This window comes from Lynx canadensis, chromosome C2 (genome assembly GCF_007474595.2).
Source record: "Lynx canadensis isolate LIC74 chromosome C2, mLynCan4.pri.v2, whole genome shotgun sequence".
NCBI classification, from domain to species: domain Eukaryota; kingdom Metazoa; phylum Chordata; class Mammalia; order Carnivora; family Felidae; genus Lynx; species Lynx canadensis.
The window spans coordinates 143,152,565-143,166,329 of record NC_044311.2 but is presented as its reverse complement, the minus strand read 5'-3'; the positions used below and the strand labels follow the sequence as shown (position 1 = coordinate 143,166,329).

Sequence of the window (13,765 nt, the reverse complement as noted above, 5' to 3'; positions counted from 1 at the left end):
AAAAATGCAAAATCTGGGGGTGCCTGGGTGGCTGAGTCGGTTCAGCTCATGATCTCACGGTTTGCGGGTTCAAGCCTCGCTTGGGGCTCAGTGCTGACTGAGCTAGCTCCAAGCCTAGAGCCTGCTTCCATTCTGTGTCTCCCTCTCTCTCTCTCTCTCTCTCTCTCTCTCTCTCTCTGTCTCCCCTCCCCCCACTTGTGTTCTGTCTGTATCTCTCTCTCAAAAATAAATAAACATTAAAACATGCGAAATCTGATTTAATAGTCCTGAGGTGGATCTGACAGTTTGCATTTCTAATAAATGCCCAGGTGATGCTAATGACTGCATTTTAGAAGGTTTAACATTTTGCTATCTTTCCACAGCCACGACCATGTCATTCTTCTGCTACCATAGGAGAAAAATGTCCTGTTCGTGACTCACACCAGTTTCCTACCCGCTAAATAGGGGACAAACCTAGCCCCCCGACAGCGCGAAAAGCAGGATTTGGAGGATCCGTGCTTGGCTTGGCCTCTTATTGGGCATGGATGACGTCACTCGGCCAGGCGTGGCTCTAGTTGTGACGTTTCCCAAGGCGGATGGTCAAGGACGCGGCGGAAGGCGGGAGCGGAAGTGAGGAGGCGGGAGGGCGGGGTGGGTGGCGGAAGGGGAGGGCCGGGGAAGTCGCTCCAGTGGGTCCTTTTCCGGCGCTAGGGGCCGGAAGTTGTGGCCCGGCGGTGTCAACCTGGGAGCTGCAGGCTGGGAGTGTGTCTGAGACCGCGACTATGGGCGGGAAGAACAAGCAGCGGACCAAGGGGAACCTGAGGGTGAGTGCGAAGTGGCTCGGCCGACCGGGAGGAGTTCTCTCGAAGCGGCTGGCTCCACCACGCGCGCGGCCGGAGGGCTTGTGGAGCGCGGTTGTGGGGAGGCGTGTGTTTGCGTGTCGAGTGTGACCTCCCGGTTTTGTGTGCGTCCCCACGAGCGGAATGGGTTGCCTCCGAGGAGATTGGGGATTTGCGAGAGAAAAGATGGTCCATGCCAGAGCTGTCTCCGCCTGAGCACAGACCCCAACAGTTTCCATTAAGAAATGGTTCAGTGTCTGTATCAACTGGAAGGTTACCTGGCCGGGGTAGCAGGGGTTCGGGTGGGGGGAGTGGCGTTAGGAACAAGGGAGTTGGGTAGGAAGCATTTAAAGTGAGCCTGGTGTGCGGGGCATCTCGATTCATGTCGCCCGTTTGCTCAAAAACCTGGGGCTCCCCACATTCCTCGGGGTAAAGGCCAAATCCCCGACGATGGTATGTGGCCTGCCTTTGGCCCCTTCCTGTCTCTGGCACCATCTTCAACGTCCTCCTCCTCGCTCCCTCCATCCAGCCACACTGACCTCGTCACCGAGCCTTGACCTTGCCTGGCAGGCTCCCCAACGCTCTTTTGTTAGGTGGCTGCAAATATTGCCGGAGACACCCCATTGAGCTCTCTCATGATCGCCTGTTTTTAAATTGTAGCCCTCCTCCCACTCCCTGTGCTCCTTTCCTGCTTTATCTTACTCCTTTGCACTTAGGACTTCTCACATACCGTGTAATTTACTGTCTCCCTTTATGTACTGTCTTGCTTCCCTGGGATGTAAGTATTATGAAGTCAGGTGTTTTCATGAAGGCTGTTGTTATTCTAGGAGCGTAGGACAAGGATTGGCATAGAGTAGACGCTAGCTAAATACTGTTTAAAGAATACCCACAAGTGGACTAAACCTACATGATTAGGGATGTCATAATGTATTTTTATGGTACTAGGTTTGTTATGGCACAGTCCAATTTTATGGGAGTGCTTTTCCCCTGTTTCTGATCAAATTCTAGTGATATCAGTACAACATTGTCTTAGATCTGTCATTTAGTCTGTTTTTGGCAGATAGTACCAACAATAATAGTGACTTGCCTTGTGCGGGTACTGCGTTAAACACTTGCATTCTCATTGGATTTTAATTTTTTTATTTAAATAATTTTCTTGTTTTTTTTTTTTTAAGTATTCCAAATATGAGGGAAAGTTGCAAAAATATTAGAGTGACAAGCCATATGTTTTTTACCTAGAATCACCAGTTGTTAATATTTGGTGACACTTGTTTTCTCTCTCTAAATATATGTGTTTTGCTGAACCATATGAGAACTAGTTGCATACATCATGACACTTAGCTCCTAAGTACTTCAGCAGGTATATTCTAAACAAATGCCATTCTTCTACATAACCTTGAGCAATTACAACATGCGGAAAATTTAACTTCAGTAAAATACTATTATCTAATAACATAGAACACTATTTAGATTTCTGTAGTCATCTCAATAATGTTCTCTATAACTTGTTATGAGATACAGCATTTTATTTTATTTTATTTTATTTTGTTTTTTTATGAAATTTATTGACAAATTGGTTTCCATACAACACCCAGTGCTCATCCCAAAAGGTGCCCTCCTCAATACCCATCACCCACCCTCCCCTCCCTCCCACCCCCCATCAACCCTCAGTTTGTTCTCGGTTTTTAACAGTCTCTTATGCTTTGGCTCTCTCCCACTCTAACCTCTTTTTTTTTTTTTTTCCCTTCCCCTCCCCCATGGGTTCCTGTTAAGTTTCTCAGGATCCACCTAAGAGTGAAACCATATGGTATCTGTCTTTCTCTGTATGGCTTATTTCACTTAGCATCACACTCTCCAGTTCCATCCACGTTGCTACAAAGGGCCATATTTCATTTTTTCTCATTGCCACGTAGTACTCCATTGTGTATATATACCACAATTTCTTTATCCATTCATCAGTTGATGGACATTTAGGCTCTTTCCATAATTTGGCTATTGTTGAGAGTGCTGCTATGAACATTGGGGTACAAGTGCCCCTATGCATCAGTACTCCTGTGTCCCTTGGATAAATTCCTAGCAGTGCTATTGCTGGGTCATAGGGTAGGTCTATTTTTAATTTTCTGAGGAACCTCCACACTGCTTTCCAGAGCGGCTGCACCAATTTGCATTCCCACCAACAGTGCAAGAGGGTTCCCGTTTCTCCACATCCTCTCCAGCATCTATAGTCTCCTGATTTGTTCATTTTGGCCACTCTGACTGGCGTGAGGTGATATCTGAGTGTGGTTTTGATTTGTATTTCCCTGATAAGGAGCGACGCTGAACATCTTTTCATGTGCCTGTTGGCCATCTGGATGTCTTCTTTAGAGAAGTGTCTATTCATGTTTTCTGCCCATTTCTTCACTGGGTTATTTGTTTTTCGGGTGTGGAGTTTGGTGAGCTCTTTATAGATTTTAGATACTAGCCCTTTGTCCGATATGTCATTTGCAAATATCTTTTCCCATTCCGTTGGTTGCCTTTTAGTTTTGTTGGTTGTTTCCTTTGCTGTGCAGAAGCTTTTTATCTTCATAAGGTCCCAGTAATTCACTTTTGCTTTTAATTCCCTTGCCTTTGGGGATGTGTCGAGTAAGAGATTGCTACGGCTGAGGTCAGAGAGGTCTTTTCCTGCTTTCTCCTCTAAGGTTTTGATGGTTTCCTGTCTCACATTTAGGTCCTTTATCCATTTTGAGTTTATTTTTGTAAATGGTGTGAGAAAGTGGTCTAGTTTCAACCTTCTGCATGTTGCTGTCCAGTTCTCCCAGCACCATTTGTTAAAGAGGCTGTCTTTTTTCCATTGGATGTTCTTTCCTGCTTTGTCAAAGATGAGTTGGCCATACGTTTGTGGGTCTAGTTCTGGGGTTTCTATTCTATTCCATTGGTCTGTGTGTCTGTTTTTGTGCCAGAGATACAGCATTTTAAAAAACACTGAAGGTCCAATCAAGGATGGAGTGATTCCATTCAGTTATTTAGTTCTAGGTAGTTTTCCCGTGTTTGTTTGTTTATTTTTTTTTTTTTCTTCTGCTGCTTCTTTTTTGAGGGTAGTTCTTCTATAACAGGGACAGTCTGGAAAAGTCTAGGCCACTTGTTTTACTTAATTTAGAATTGTCTAATTGTTCCTTTGATTAGATTCAGGTTAAACAGTTTTTGATAGGAATGCTTCATAGGTGATGTAGCATCATCAGTGGATCGGGTGCACATGATGCTTGCGTGTCTTATTAGTGATGTTATTTAATCACTTGGTTAATGTGATGTCCATTATAAGAGTATCTTTTTCTACTGGCTATTAGCAAATAACACTGGGAGTGGTATTTTGAGACTGAGAATAACCTGTTCTCTCACAAACTTTCACTTAATTGTTTTAGCATCCTTTGTTGATTTCTTACTGCAATCAATTTTAATGGTTTAAAAACTATATTTAATTTTGACAGTAACCCAAGTAACAGCTTAGTTGCTATTTTTTTTTTTTTTCATTTTAAAGATAATGGTTCGGAGGCTTAGAGGAATTAATTTACCTACGTTCATTAGCCAGGAAGTTGCATAGTTGAGGTTTGAACCTCAGAGTGGCAGTCTTTCATTCAACAGAAGACTGTGAGTACTGAATGCCATGTGTTCAAAGATGATAGACAGATGTTTCTTATTCTTGAACTGTTAGTCTGATGAGAGACATATAAGTAAGCAAATGATTATAGTATATTAAAGAACTATGATACAGGTGTGAGTAGAAAGAAAACAGTGGAATAGGAAAAGAATGGTACTTGACCTGCAGGAGACAAAGGTTGAAAACAAGAGTGTGTTTTGAAAGATGAATAAGAGTTTGTCAGGCAATGGAAAGAAAGAAAAGGTTTTCAGGCAAAGAGAAGAGATTGCACAAACATCAGATTGTGAAGGGCATAACCTATTCAGAGAACTGTGAATTCACTTTGGGACTGGAACATCAGTGGTGGCAGCAAAATTGGGAGAGGAGGGGAGGACCTGTGACAAGGGAAGAAAAGAGTGTTGGGAGATACACCTTGGAGAAGTGGAGGCCAGATGCTGAAAGATCTTGTAAATCTTCCAGAGTTTGGCCTTTAAACTGTAGAGTCAGGATTGCCACCTCAGATACCTCTAGAAGACAGGCACAAAGGAGTGAAGTAGGGGCATGCCTGGGTGGCTTAGTCAGTTAAGTGTCCAGCCCAACTCTTGGTTCTGGCTCAGGTCACGATCTCACAGACGGTTGTGAGATCGAGCCCTGCGTCTGGCTCTCTGCTGACAGCGTGGAGCCTACTTGGAATTTTCTCTCTTCCTCTCTGCCCCTCCCCTGCTCATGTGCGCTTTCTCTCTCTCTCTCTCTCTCTCTCTCTCTCTCTCTCTCTCAGTAAAAAAAGAAAAAAAGAAAAATGAAGCGCATGTAGTATAAGGAATAAAATCAAGGTTCTTAATTTTTGAACTGTGGGCATAAGTATTTAATATACAGTAGAGGAAGTAATAAGAAACAGTAACTATTTTAAGCTCAAAGTAAACATTGAATAAAAAGACACAATTAGTCTATTTTAAAAATAATTTGTTACTCTACCATTGGAAATTGGAAATCTCATACCTTTCTTCACCCAGTTACCTCTAGCAGCTATGGTATTTCAGGTCAGTTCAGAATTTAGCCTTGACTCCTTTAGCTTTTAGCATTAACTAGTTTTTTATACTAGTTCATTATTCTGTTTTATAATAAAACTTTACAAATGGTATTATAGATAAAATTCTGATGTCCAGTGTCATCATACTTAGTTTTCAACATTGTATTATAATTCACTAACTTCCTTTGTAGCTCTTTATTCATGTACCAATATTGAGAAAGGCGAACTGAATAATGTTAGTTCATTTTAATAAAGTTCCAAAATAGAGAACTTTTTTTGAAATTAGTCTTAAATGCTACTATTTTGAAAAAAAAAATGTAATTCATGTTATCATTTTCATTTCTGGTCATTCAGTTTAGAAAGTAGCCGAGATTATTCCTTGACAAAGAGTTTCCCAAACACAATTTTGCTAGGTATGAGCAAATTGAATCACCTTTCAGCCATTCTTTTAGAGAGGTCAGGAACAGATGAATACGTGGGTTGTAACGTCATGCTAGACATTGAACTGAGGCATTTTTCTATTAGCTAACAATGGATATGTTAGTTTCTTTAGCAGTTTAAATGTTTTCTTTATCGCAATCAACCTATTAACTTTTTGTACTAGGAAGCTACCATATTGTGTATCGATTTAACAAACCACAGGCTATGGTTCAAAGGAATGTATCATATATCCTGACCATTGTATTGATTTTATGTCCATAGCAATATAATTTGTGACCATTATAGCTCAAAGAAGTTAGAGTAACTTTGGGTATGTAGAAATGAGTGTGTCTGCCCTCAGGGAACTCCTAGTCTTAGAAATAGCTATCATTAGATTGGTCCCATGGTGATTGTTTAATAAATGTTTGTTGAATGGATGAAAAGATATAATTCATTTATGAATCAATTTTATATCATTACATAGTACACATTTGTGTGTATATACTCTTTATACAAATTTGGAAATTAATTTTATAAAGTAGTATTTATTCTTACTGTATGTGATGCATTCTGAGTTTTAACATTTTATTCTATGTTTTTGAAATGCTGTCTTGACCCATTAAGTTAATATCATGAGCCACTAATGGATTGTGTCCAGTTTAATAAACATTTTTCTGATGTTTAGCAAACCAGAAAATGGTTCCTAGGATAATTATTAATAGATTCTTAGTGATGGGAACATTGCAGTGGATGAAATCTTAGGCTAGGAAATAAAAAGTTCTTGGGGCTCCTGGGTCACTCAGTCAGTTAAGCTTTCGCCTCTTGATTTCAGCTCAGGTCATGATCTCTTGATTCATGAGATCAAGTCCCATATTGGGCTCTGCACTGTCAGCATAGAGCCTGCCTGGGACTGGGATTCTCTTTTTTTCTGTGCCCCTCCCCTAGTTGTGTGTGTGTGTGTGTGTGTGTGTGTGTGTGTGTGTGTGTACACTCATGCTCTCTCTCTCAAAATAAATAAATTAAAAAAAAAAACATTTAAAAAGAGAGGCTTTATTAAAAAAAAAAAAAAACTAGCAAACAAAACTTCTCAAATAAAAGCTTGTTCCTCTCTGGGAATTGTGAAGGATAAGAACTCAAAATTAAATTTTGAACTCTTCCTAGACTCTGAATCTCCCCCTGCCCCCCACTTTCTTATCAGCCTTCAAACAGTGGCCGAGCTGCAGAACTCCTTGCCAAAGAACAGGGAACAGTGCCTGGATTTATTGGTTTTGGAACGTCACAGAATGACCTCGGCTATGTTCCTGCTATTCAGGGAGCTGAAGAAATTGACAGTCTTGTAGATTCTGATTTCCGAATGGTGCTGCGGAAACTTTCTAAGAAAGATGTCACAACAAAGTTAAAAGTAAGTTTTATGTTGTTTTTTATAAAAAATGATCAAGAAAATTCTTTTGTTAGAACAACGTGTCAATTGGTATATTTTATGTAAAGCAAAATGAGCAATCATTTATCACTAATAAGTTCTTTTACAATTGTCCTTTTTTCTGACACATAGACTTAAGCTTAGTTTACCATTTATCTTCTGGATTACAAATTTGTTTGTCGTTCTGCACTTATTTGAACCATTTTGGAATTCTGGCTGTGCAGTTTTTCCCATTAGAGAATGGGAAATTTGACCTTATAATATTAAATTGAGTTTTTTGTTTGTGTATATTTTATTTTTTTAAAAAATTGAGAAGCTTCTATCATAGTATGCTGTGAAGGAACCTTTCAGATTAGTCCCATATGGCACAAACAGAAGCAGTGCATTCTCCCGTTACATAAAATAGACTGTTTCTAGCACAGAAAAGATCTAATGAATAGCCAATATTATGGCGGTTGATTCTTAGTAATGTTGCTAATTTACTTTCAGGCTATGCAGGAATTTGGAACCATGTGTACAGAGAGAGATACAGAAGTCGTAAAAGGAGTTCTTCCATACTGGCCAAGAATTTTCTGCAAAATTTCACTTGTAAGTATTAAAAACTTACACTAGTTTATCTCGTTGTACAGTTTTTGATTGAAGTCATGAGAACTATTACATGTACATGATTCATTTTTGGTGAGGAGTATAAAATGTGTCAATATTATGCAATTTGGATCATGTTAAGTTGTATAAAGTGTATTTGAAGTCTGGGTTTTCAAAACTTATGTGATTACTGGAGGATTACCTAGATACTTTCTAGTTATAGTAAATTCTGACAGTTTAACTTCTTTGTTTATTTGCTGGAAGAGAATGAGAGTGAATTGCTTAATATTGAAGGCCTAACCTTGAATAGTCTATCTTGAATAGTTTTTATCATTGCGAGAAGGGGAAAAGGAAAGATTAATCAATTTTTTTCACATAATAATTAATTTTAGTTTAGCTCTGCACATAGGTGAATTCTTACTAATGGGTCATCATAGCATATCTGGAAATGTCTTGTATATGTTTTTATGGGTTAGAGCTATTTTAAACCATATTATATTTTCAATAGGATCACGATCGCCGGGTTCGAGAAGCCACGCAGCAGGCTTTTGAAAAGCTTATCCTTAAAGTAAAGAAACACTTGGCTCCTTATTTAAAAAGTTTAATGGGCTATTGGTTAATGGCTCAGTGTGATACTTACACGCCAGCTGCATCTGCAGCAAAAGATGCCTTTGAAGCAGCTTTCCCTCCAAGCAAGCAACCTGAAGCCATAGCATTTTGTAAGGATGAAATTACAAGTGTAAGTTCTTGGAGTGATTCTGTATTTTTTTTCTCAAGTATTTAAGGGATATAGGCATATTATAACAACAGCTCTTTTGCCTGGCATTATAAAGGAACGAGTAAGTGAAATATTTTTAATGGAAGTTTGCCTTTCAAAAATGGTGTTTAACAAAATTGACCATTTTTGATTCTTAACATAATTAGCATTTTGGATTGGATCTTTCTAAGTTATTTAAATTTTTCATCTTTAATTTATATAAATCCTAGTCATACTACCTAAAAATTTAGGTATATACTTTATGATACATAATCTGAAAAAAGAGTACGTCTAAAAAAAAAAAATCTAAATTTAAATCCTAAAAATAAATGTAAATAAAAATAATCTATACCCTAAAAAATAAATCTAAATTTATTTTTCCCCATATTTCCATATCAATACAAGTATACAGATATACTTCATTCTTTCTGTTGGTTTTCTGATATTCCTTTGTATGGATGTACAACAGTTTATTTAACTCCTTTTATATTATACATTTGGATTTTCCCTGTTTTTTATTATAACAAATACTGCGTCAGAGAACATTTTTGAATAGATTTCTTCATACCCTGTCGGAGTGATAGTAGAATTTCTAGTAACCATATATGTTGGGTCAAAGGATGAGAACATTTAAAAATATTTTTATATTGATAAATTGTCCTTCAAAAGGCCATATAAATTTATATTGTCATTAACAGATATGAAAGTTTCTCCAACACTTGGCCAGGGTTCTTGCAACACTTGTGCAAGACTGATATCAGCCATAACTTCTGTGGCTTTCGGTTTGTATCTTATACTGTCCTTCATTTCTTCTCCCTTTATCTGCTATTCCTAATATATGGGTTGGAAAAACCAGACAACTGAGTTCATTAGTATTCTCTCAAGAAATAAAAGTAGACGTACTATGAATGATGGGGAAATTGAGGATTTTAAAGAATTCATGCTGGCATTCATTCCTTTATTTAGTACTTCTGTGTTTCCATAGCACCATGTGTCTTTTTTAAACACCATCCCTCATTTCAGTTAGTCAGCCTCTCTGTGGCTTCCCATTATACTTACATGTCCAGATTTCTTTTTTTTTTTTTTTTTTCCAACGTTTTTATTTATTTTTGGGACAGAGAGAGACAGAGCATGAACAGGGGAGGGGCAGAGAGAGAGGGAGACACAGAATCGGAAACAGGCTCCAGGCTCTGAGCCATCAGCCCAGAGCCCGACGCGGGGCTCGAACTCACGGACCGCGAGATCGTGACCTGGCTGAAGTCGGACGCTTAACCGACTGCGCCACCCAGGCGCCCCACATGTCCAGATTTCTTATCCTGGCCTATAGGGCTCTGCATGGTCTGGTCCCGGCTTACCTATCTGATCTTTTCACCTAACTCTTCCCCTGCACACACACACATGTGCATTCTAGTTCCCCATTTAAGTTCTTGATTCTTCCATTTTTCATTTTTCAAGTTTACCAAGTTTGTTTTTCTAGGGAGAGGGTTTATAGCTTTAATCATATTCTCAAAGGGAGTTCTCAACCCAAGAATCATTGGTATATTTGAAATATCAAGTGATAAGTGTTGTGAGAGTAAAGTGTCATGAGTTTGGACACTAAGAGTTTAAGAAAATGGATTTTGAGACAACCATTTTGGCTATTCATAGTTTTTTGTTTGGTTGGTTTTTTGTTTCTTGGCTTTGTTATGGATGGATAACTGATCATTGAATATGTGGATTAGTTCCTGCATTATTTTTCCGTTAGTTGGTTATGTCACAGTTCCTTACAGATATTGGGCTTGAACTTTCCTAAGTTCAAAATCAGTTTTTTAGAGAGGGGTTAGGCCATTGAGACCAAAATGTCAGATTTACAGGCATTATGTCATACTGTCTATAAGAACATGGGCTCTGGGTTTCTGTCACATTCTGTCATTAGTTATGCATGACCTTGGGTAAGTTTCTGTGCCTCTATTTCTTTATCTATTAAAGTAGAAATTAACTTGTACTTCATTGAGCATTTGTGAGGATTAATTTAGTTAATGGATGAAATGTGCTCAAAGCAATACCTGGCATATGGAAAAGTTCAGTAAATGTTAGCTGTTATAGTTGCTGATAAAAGTGATACTAGAATAGTGAGTTCTCTAGTACTGCATGCTGGAAGTAGGCAGACTTACCCACTTTGAATGGAACCTTAGACTTTCCTCCATGATGGAACAGAGCACAATGTGTGTTCTCCCTTATGCGCAGGGAGATGCTCAAAAAGAGAGGAGAGGAAAACAGCCTGAATTTCTCTTTCAAACTTACTAATCGGGAATTCTACTTCACTGCTGTGTACAGGAGGAATGGAGAGACAAGAGACCAGGAGTATTTAGGGGAAGATTCTTGATGGGTGCTGGAAATGTTCAGAAGTACCCTCTCTTTCTTACCCCAGTCAACCTTAGGGATTCATAGGGAAAGAAAAATAGGTAAAATTCAAACCTTTTAGTTTTGCTGCTTAATTTTGCTAATTTTGCGGGGAAGGGGTAAGAGCTTTTAAGTAAGACGAGGTTTATGCTCTAACTGTTCACCATTGACAGTTCAATAAAATCTCAAGGCTCATGGGATTTTTCCTCCTGTGTAGGTGCTACAGGATCATCTTATAAAAGAAACACCTGATACACTCAGTGATCCACAGTAAGTTGTGTTATATCTATGTAACTCACGTTAAGGATTGGCTTCGCTCATCCGTAACAAGATGGTAATTTCAATGTGACATTTTTAAAAAAGAGATTCTTAAAGTAGAGATGAAAATACTATAATGCTATATGCCAGGTGCTATTTTAAGTGTTTTTACTTGCAGTTATCTTGCTATTTAACTTGAATTATCTGGGCATTACACATTTGGTTGTTTAAAAATAGATGTTTTTATATTTTTCCCACATTTACCTTTTAATTGTCCTAGCAGGAATCATTTTAAGGTCCGGTTGAACTAGTGGAAGAATTCTGAATAGTTCTGTTGAGAGTGGTAAAATCACCCATTTACTTTTGCGTACTAGTCAAACTGTTAGGAGTCCCTAATGGCAAGTAATCCTAGATGCACCGATATCCATTCCCTAGACTCATCCTATTACTTGCTACTGAGAACAGTATATTGCCCACTTTTTTCAAGCCACAGCTTTTCATCTACTTTCCCCTTGTATTAGTTGAAAAATATGTGATTCAAATTTTGTGTTTGTTTGTATTTTAAGGGAGGAGGGTTGGCACAGGACGAATAGAATGCAGAAATAAAAATAAAGCAACTTTGGTAGATATTTAATGATAAAACATTTAAAATAGAAGTGCCAAGTATGTAGTTTGGCTTATGCTCAATTCTTATATATGTTTATTTTCTTTTCACATCAAGAACGGTTCCAGAGGAAGAAAGAGAAGCTAAATTCTATCGGGTTGTAACTTGTTCCTTATTGGCATTAAAAAAATTGCTTTGCCTCTTACCTGATAATGAGCTTGATTCTCTGGAGGAAAAATTTAAGTCTCTTTTATCACAGAATAAGTTTTGGAAATATGGAAAACACAGTATACCTCAGGTATCTTAATCTTTTATTGTAAACATCTGTGACTCCTTTTTTCCACCCTGATCTTGTTAGTTTATGTTTGTGTTTTATGCTTATTGTTTAGGTTTAAAACTCTGCAAACACATCTTTGTGGTTGGACTGAATTGCCTCTTTTACTGCAATGTTATTGTATTTTCACTTTTTTATTTAGTTATTTAGACTTCAGAGTTGTATTATCACACTGTTCTGTTCATGGTACCTTAAAATTGTTGGTGTGCATGAAGGTCTTCTAATTTCATGCATTTTTTTTTCTCTTATGTCTCTGTCTCCTTCTCCATCCTCCGCTAGCTAACCATTCTAAATGTGCTTAGTGTATGTCCTTTTGTATGTATAGTTGATTCTTCTTATTCATGGTAATTAGCTTATATGAAGAACCCATGAATATTGACTAAGTGAATACTGCAGCATTACTCTTAGGGGAAATATAGGATTGGGTGCCTGTGAGTCTCTGGTCACAACATTTTTGTCAGTTGGTCAATAAGAAACCTTGTTTTATGTGTGTCTCTGTAAAGAGATCTTATTAATAGATATTGTTGATTCATTAACATTGACAAAGACAACAGCACTAGAAGTCATGCCTGAATGAAGCTTCTGTAACACTTTCTCTATTGGGTACATCACCGCCTTTTGGAATGTATTTTTTACCTGTGCTTTTTAAGAACTAAGTACTTTTTAACTTTATTTTTTTTAAGTTTATTTACTTGGGTGGGGTGAGGGAAGAGAGAGAGAGAGAATGAGAATTCCTAGTAGGTTCCATGCTGTCAGCACCGAGCCTGATGCAGGACTCCATTTGCTGAACTGTGAGATTATGACCTAAGCCAAAATCAAGAGTTGGATACTTAACTGTCTGAGCCACCCAGATACCCCAAGTTCTCAGTACTTTTTTAAAAGTACAAAAATACTTTAAATCTATCATGTCCTTATATGAATATTTGATCAGGCCTTCTAAATACTATGTAGGATTAAGAAATTCGCATCCCTTCTATTTTACCTCTGCATTCCCTCAGTGATAGATGCACTGATTGCCTTCAACTCCCTGCTGTCACAGACAGTGCAGCAGTGAACATCTTCATTCATGTGCCTTCAAATCTGCAAGGATTTCTTTTTCTGAAATTCTCTTAGCTTTTGAATTGCTGAGTCAAAGAGGATATGCATACTTAATTTTCTGAGTGGTGCCAGATTGCTCTCTTGAATGGCTGCATTACTCTACACTCAACCATCATTGCCTGATGAGCCCTGTGTATCCTTATATCCTAGCCAGGACTAGAATCCTTAGTTCCCTAATTTTTATCAGTCTAATAGGGTTTCAAAAAAAATTTTTTTTTTCATTACTCTGCCAACTAGTGACTTTTAGGATCTTTCTATAAGCTTTTTGAATTTTGGTGTTTCTTCTATAAACTACTTGTTTATGTCTTTCTCCCCTTTCTTTTGAAGTTTTCTTTTTTTATTTTACTAGAGTTCTTTGTGTATCCTAAATACTTGTCCTTTTGTTGTTTTTAGGCATTGCAAATAATCTCCCACTTTGTTACCTTTCCTGTGTCCTCTTTAGAAAG

The 13,765-nt window shown here is 38.1% G+C and overlaps 1 protein-coding gene across 1 annotated transcript in view; it reads left to right on the top strand.

The window, feature by feature from the left end:
• Nucleotides 1–658: 658 nt before the first annotated feature.
• The window catches only part of LTN1 (listerin E3 ubiquitin protein ligase 1), a 64,443-nt gene continuing 51,336 nt past the window's right edge, over nucleotides 659–13,765 (top strand). Inside the window, exons 1-6 of the mRNA XM_032594780.1 lie at nucleotides 659–803; nucleotides 7,080–7,283; nucleotides 7,791–7,889; nucleotides 8,395–8,625; nucleotides 11,243–11,295; nucleotides 12,005–12,185. Coding sequence (XP_032450671.1) covers nucleotides 762–803; nucleotides 7,080–7,283; nucleotides 7,791–7,889; nucleotides 8,395–8,625; nucleotides 11,243–11,295; nucleotides 12,005–12,185 — 810 coding nt within the window. The 5' untranslated portion in view covers nucleotides 659–761. The remainder of the gene's footprint in view (nucleotides 804–7,079; nucleotides 7,284–7,790; nucleotides 7,890–8,394; nucleotides 8,626–11,242; nucleotides 11,296–12,004; nucleotides 12,186–13,765) is intronic.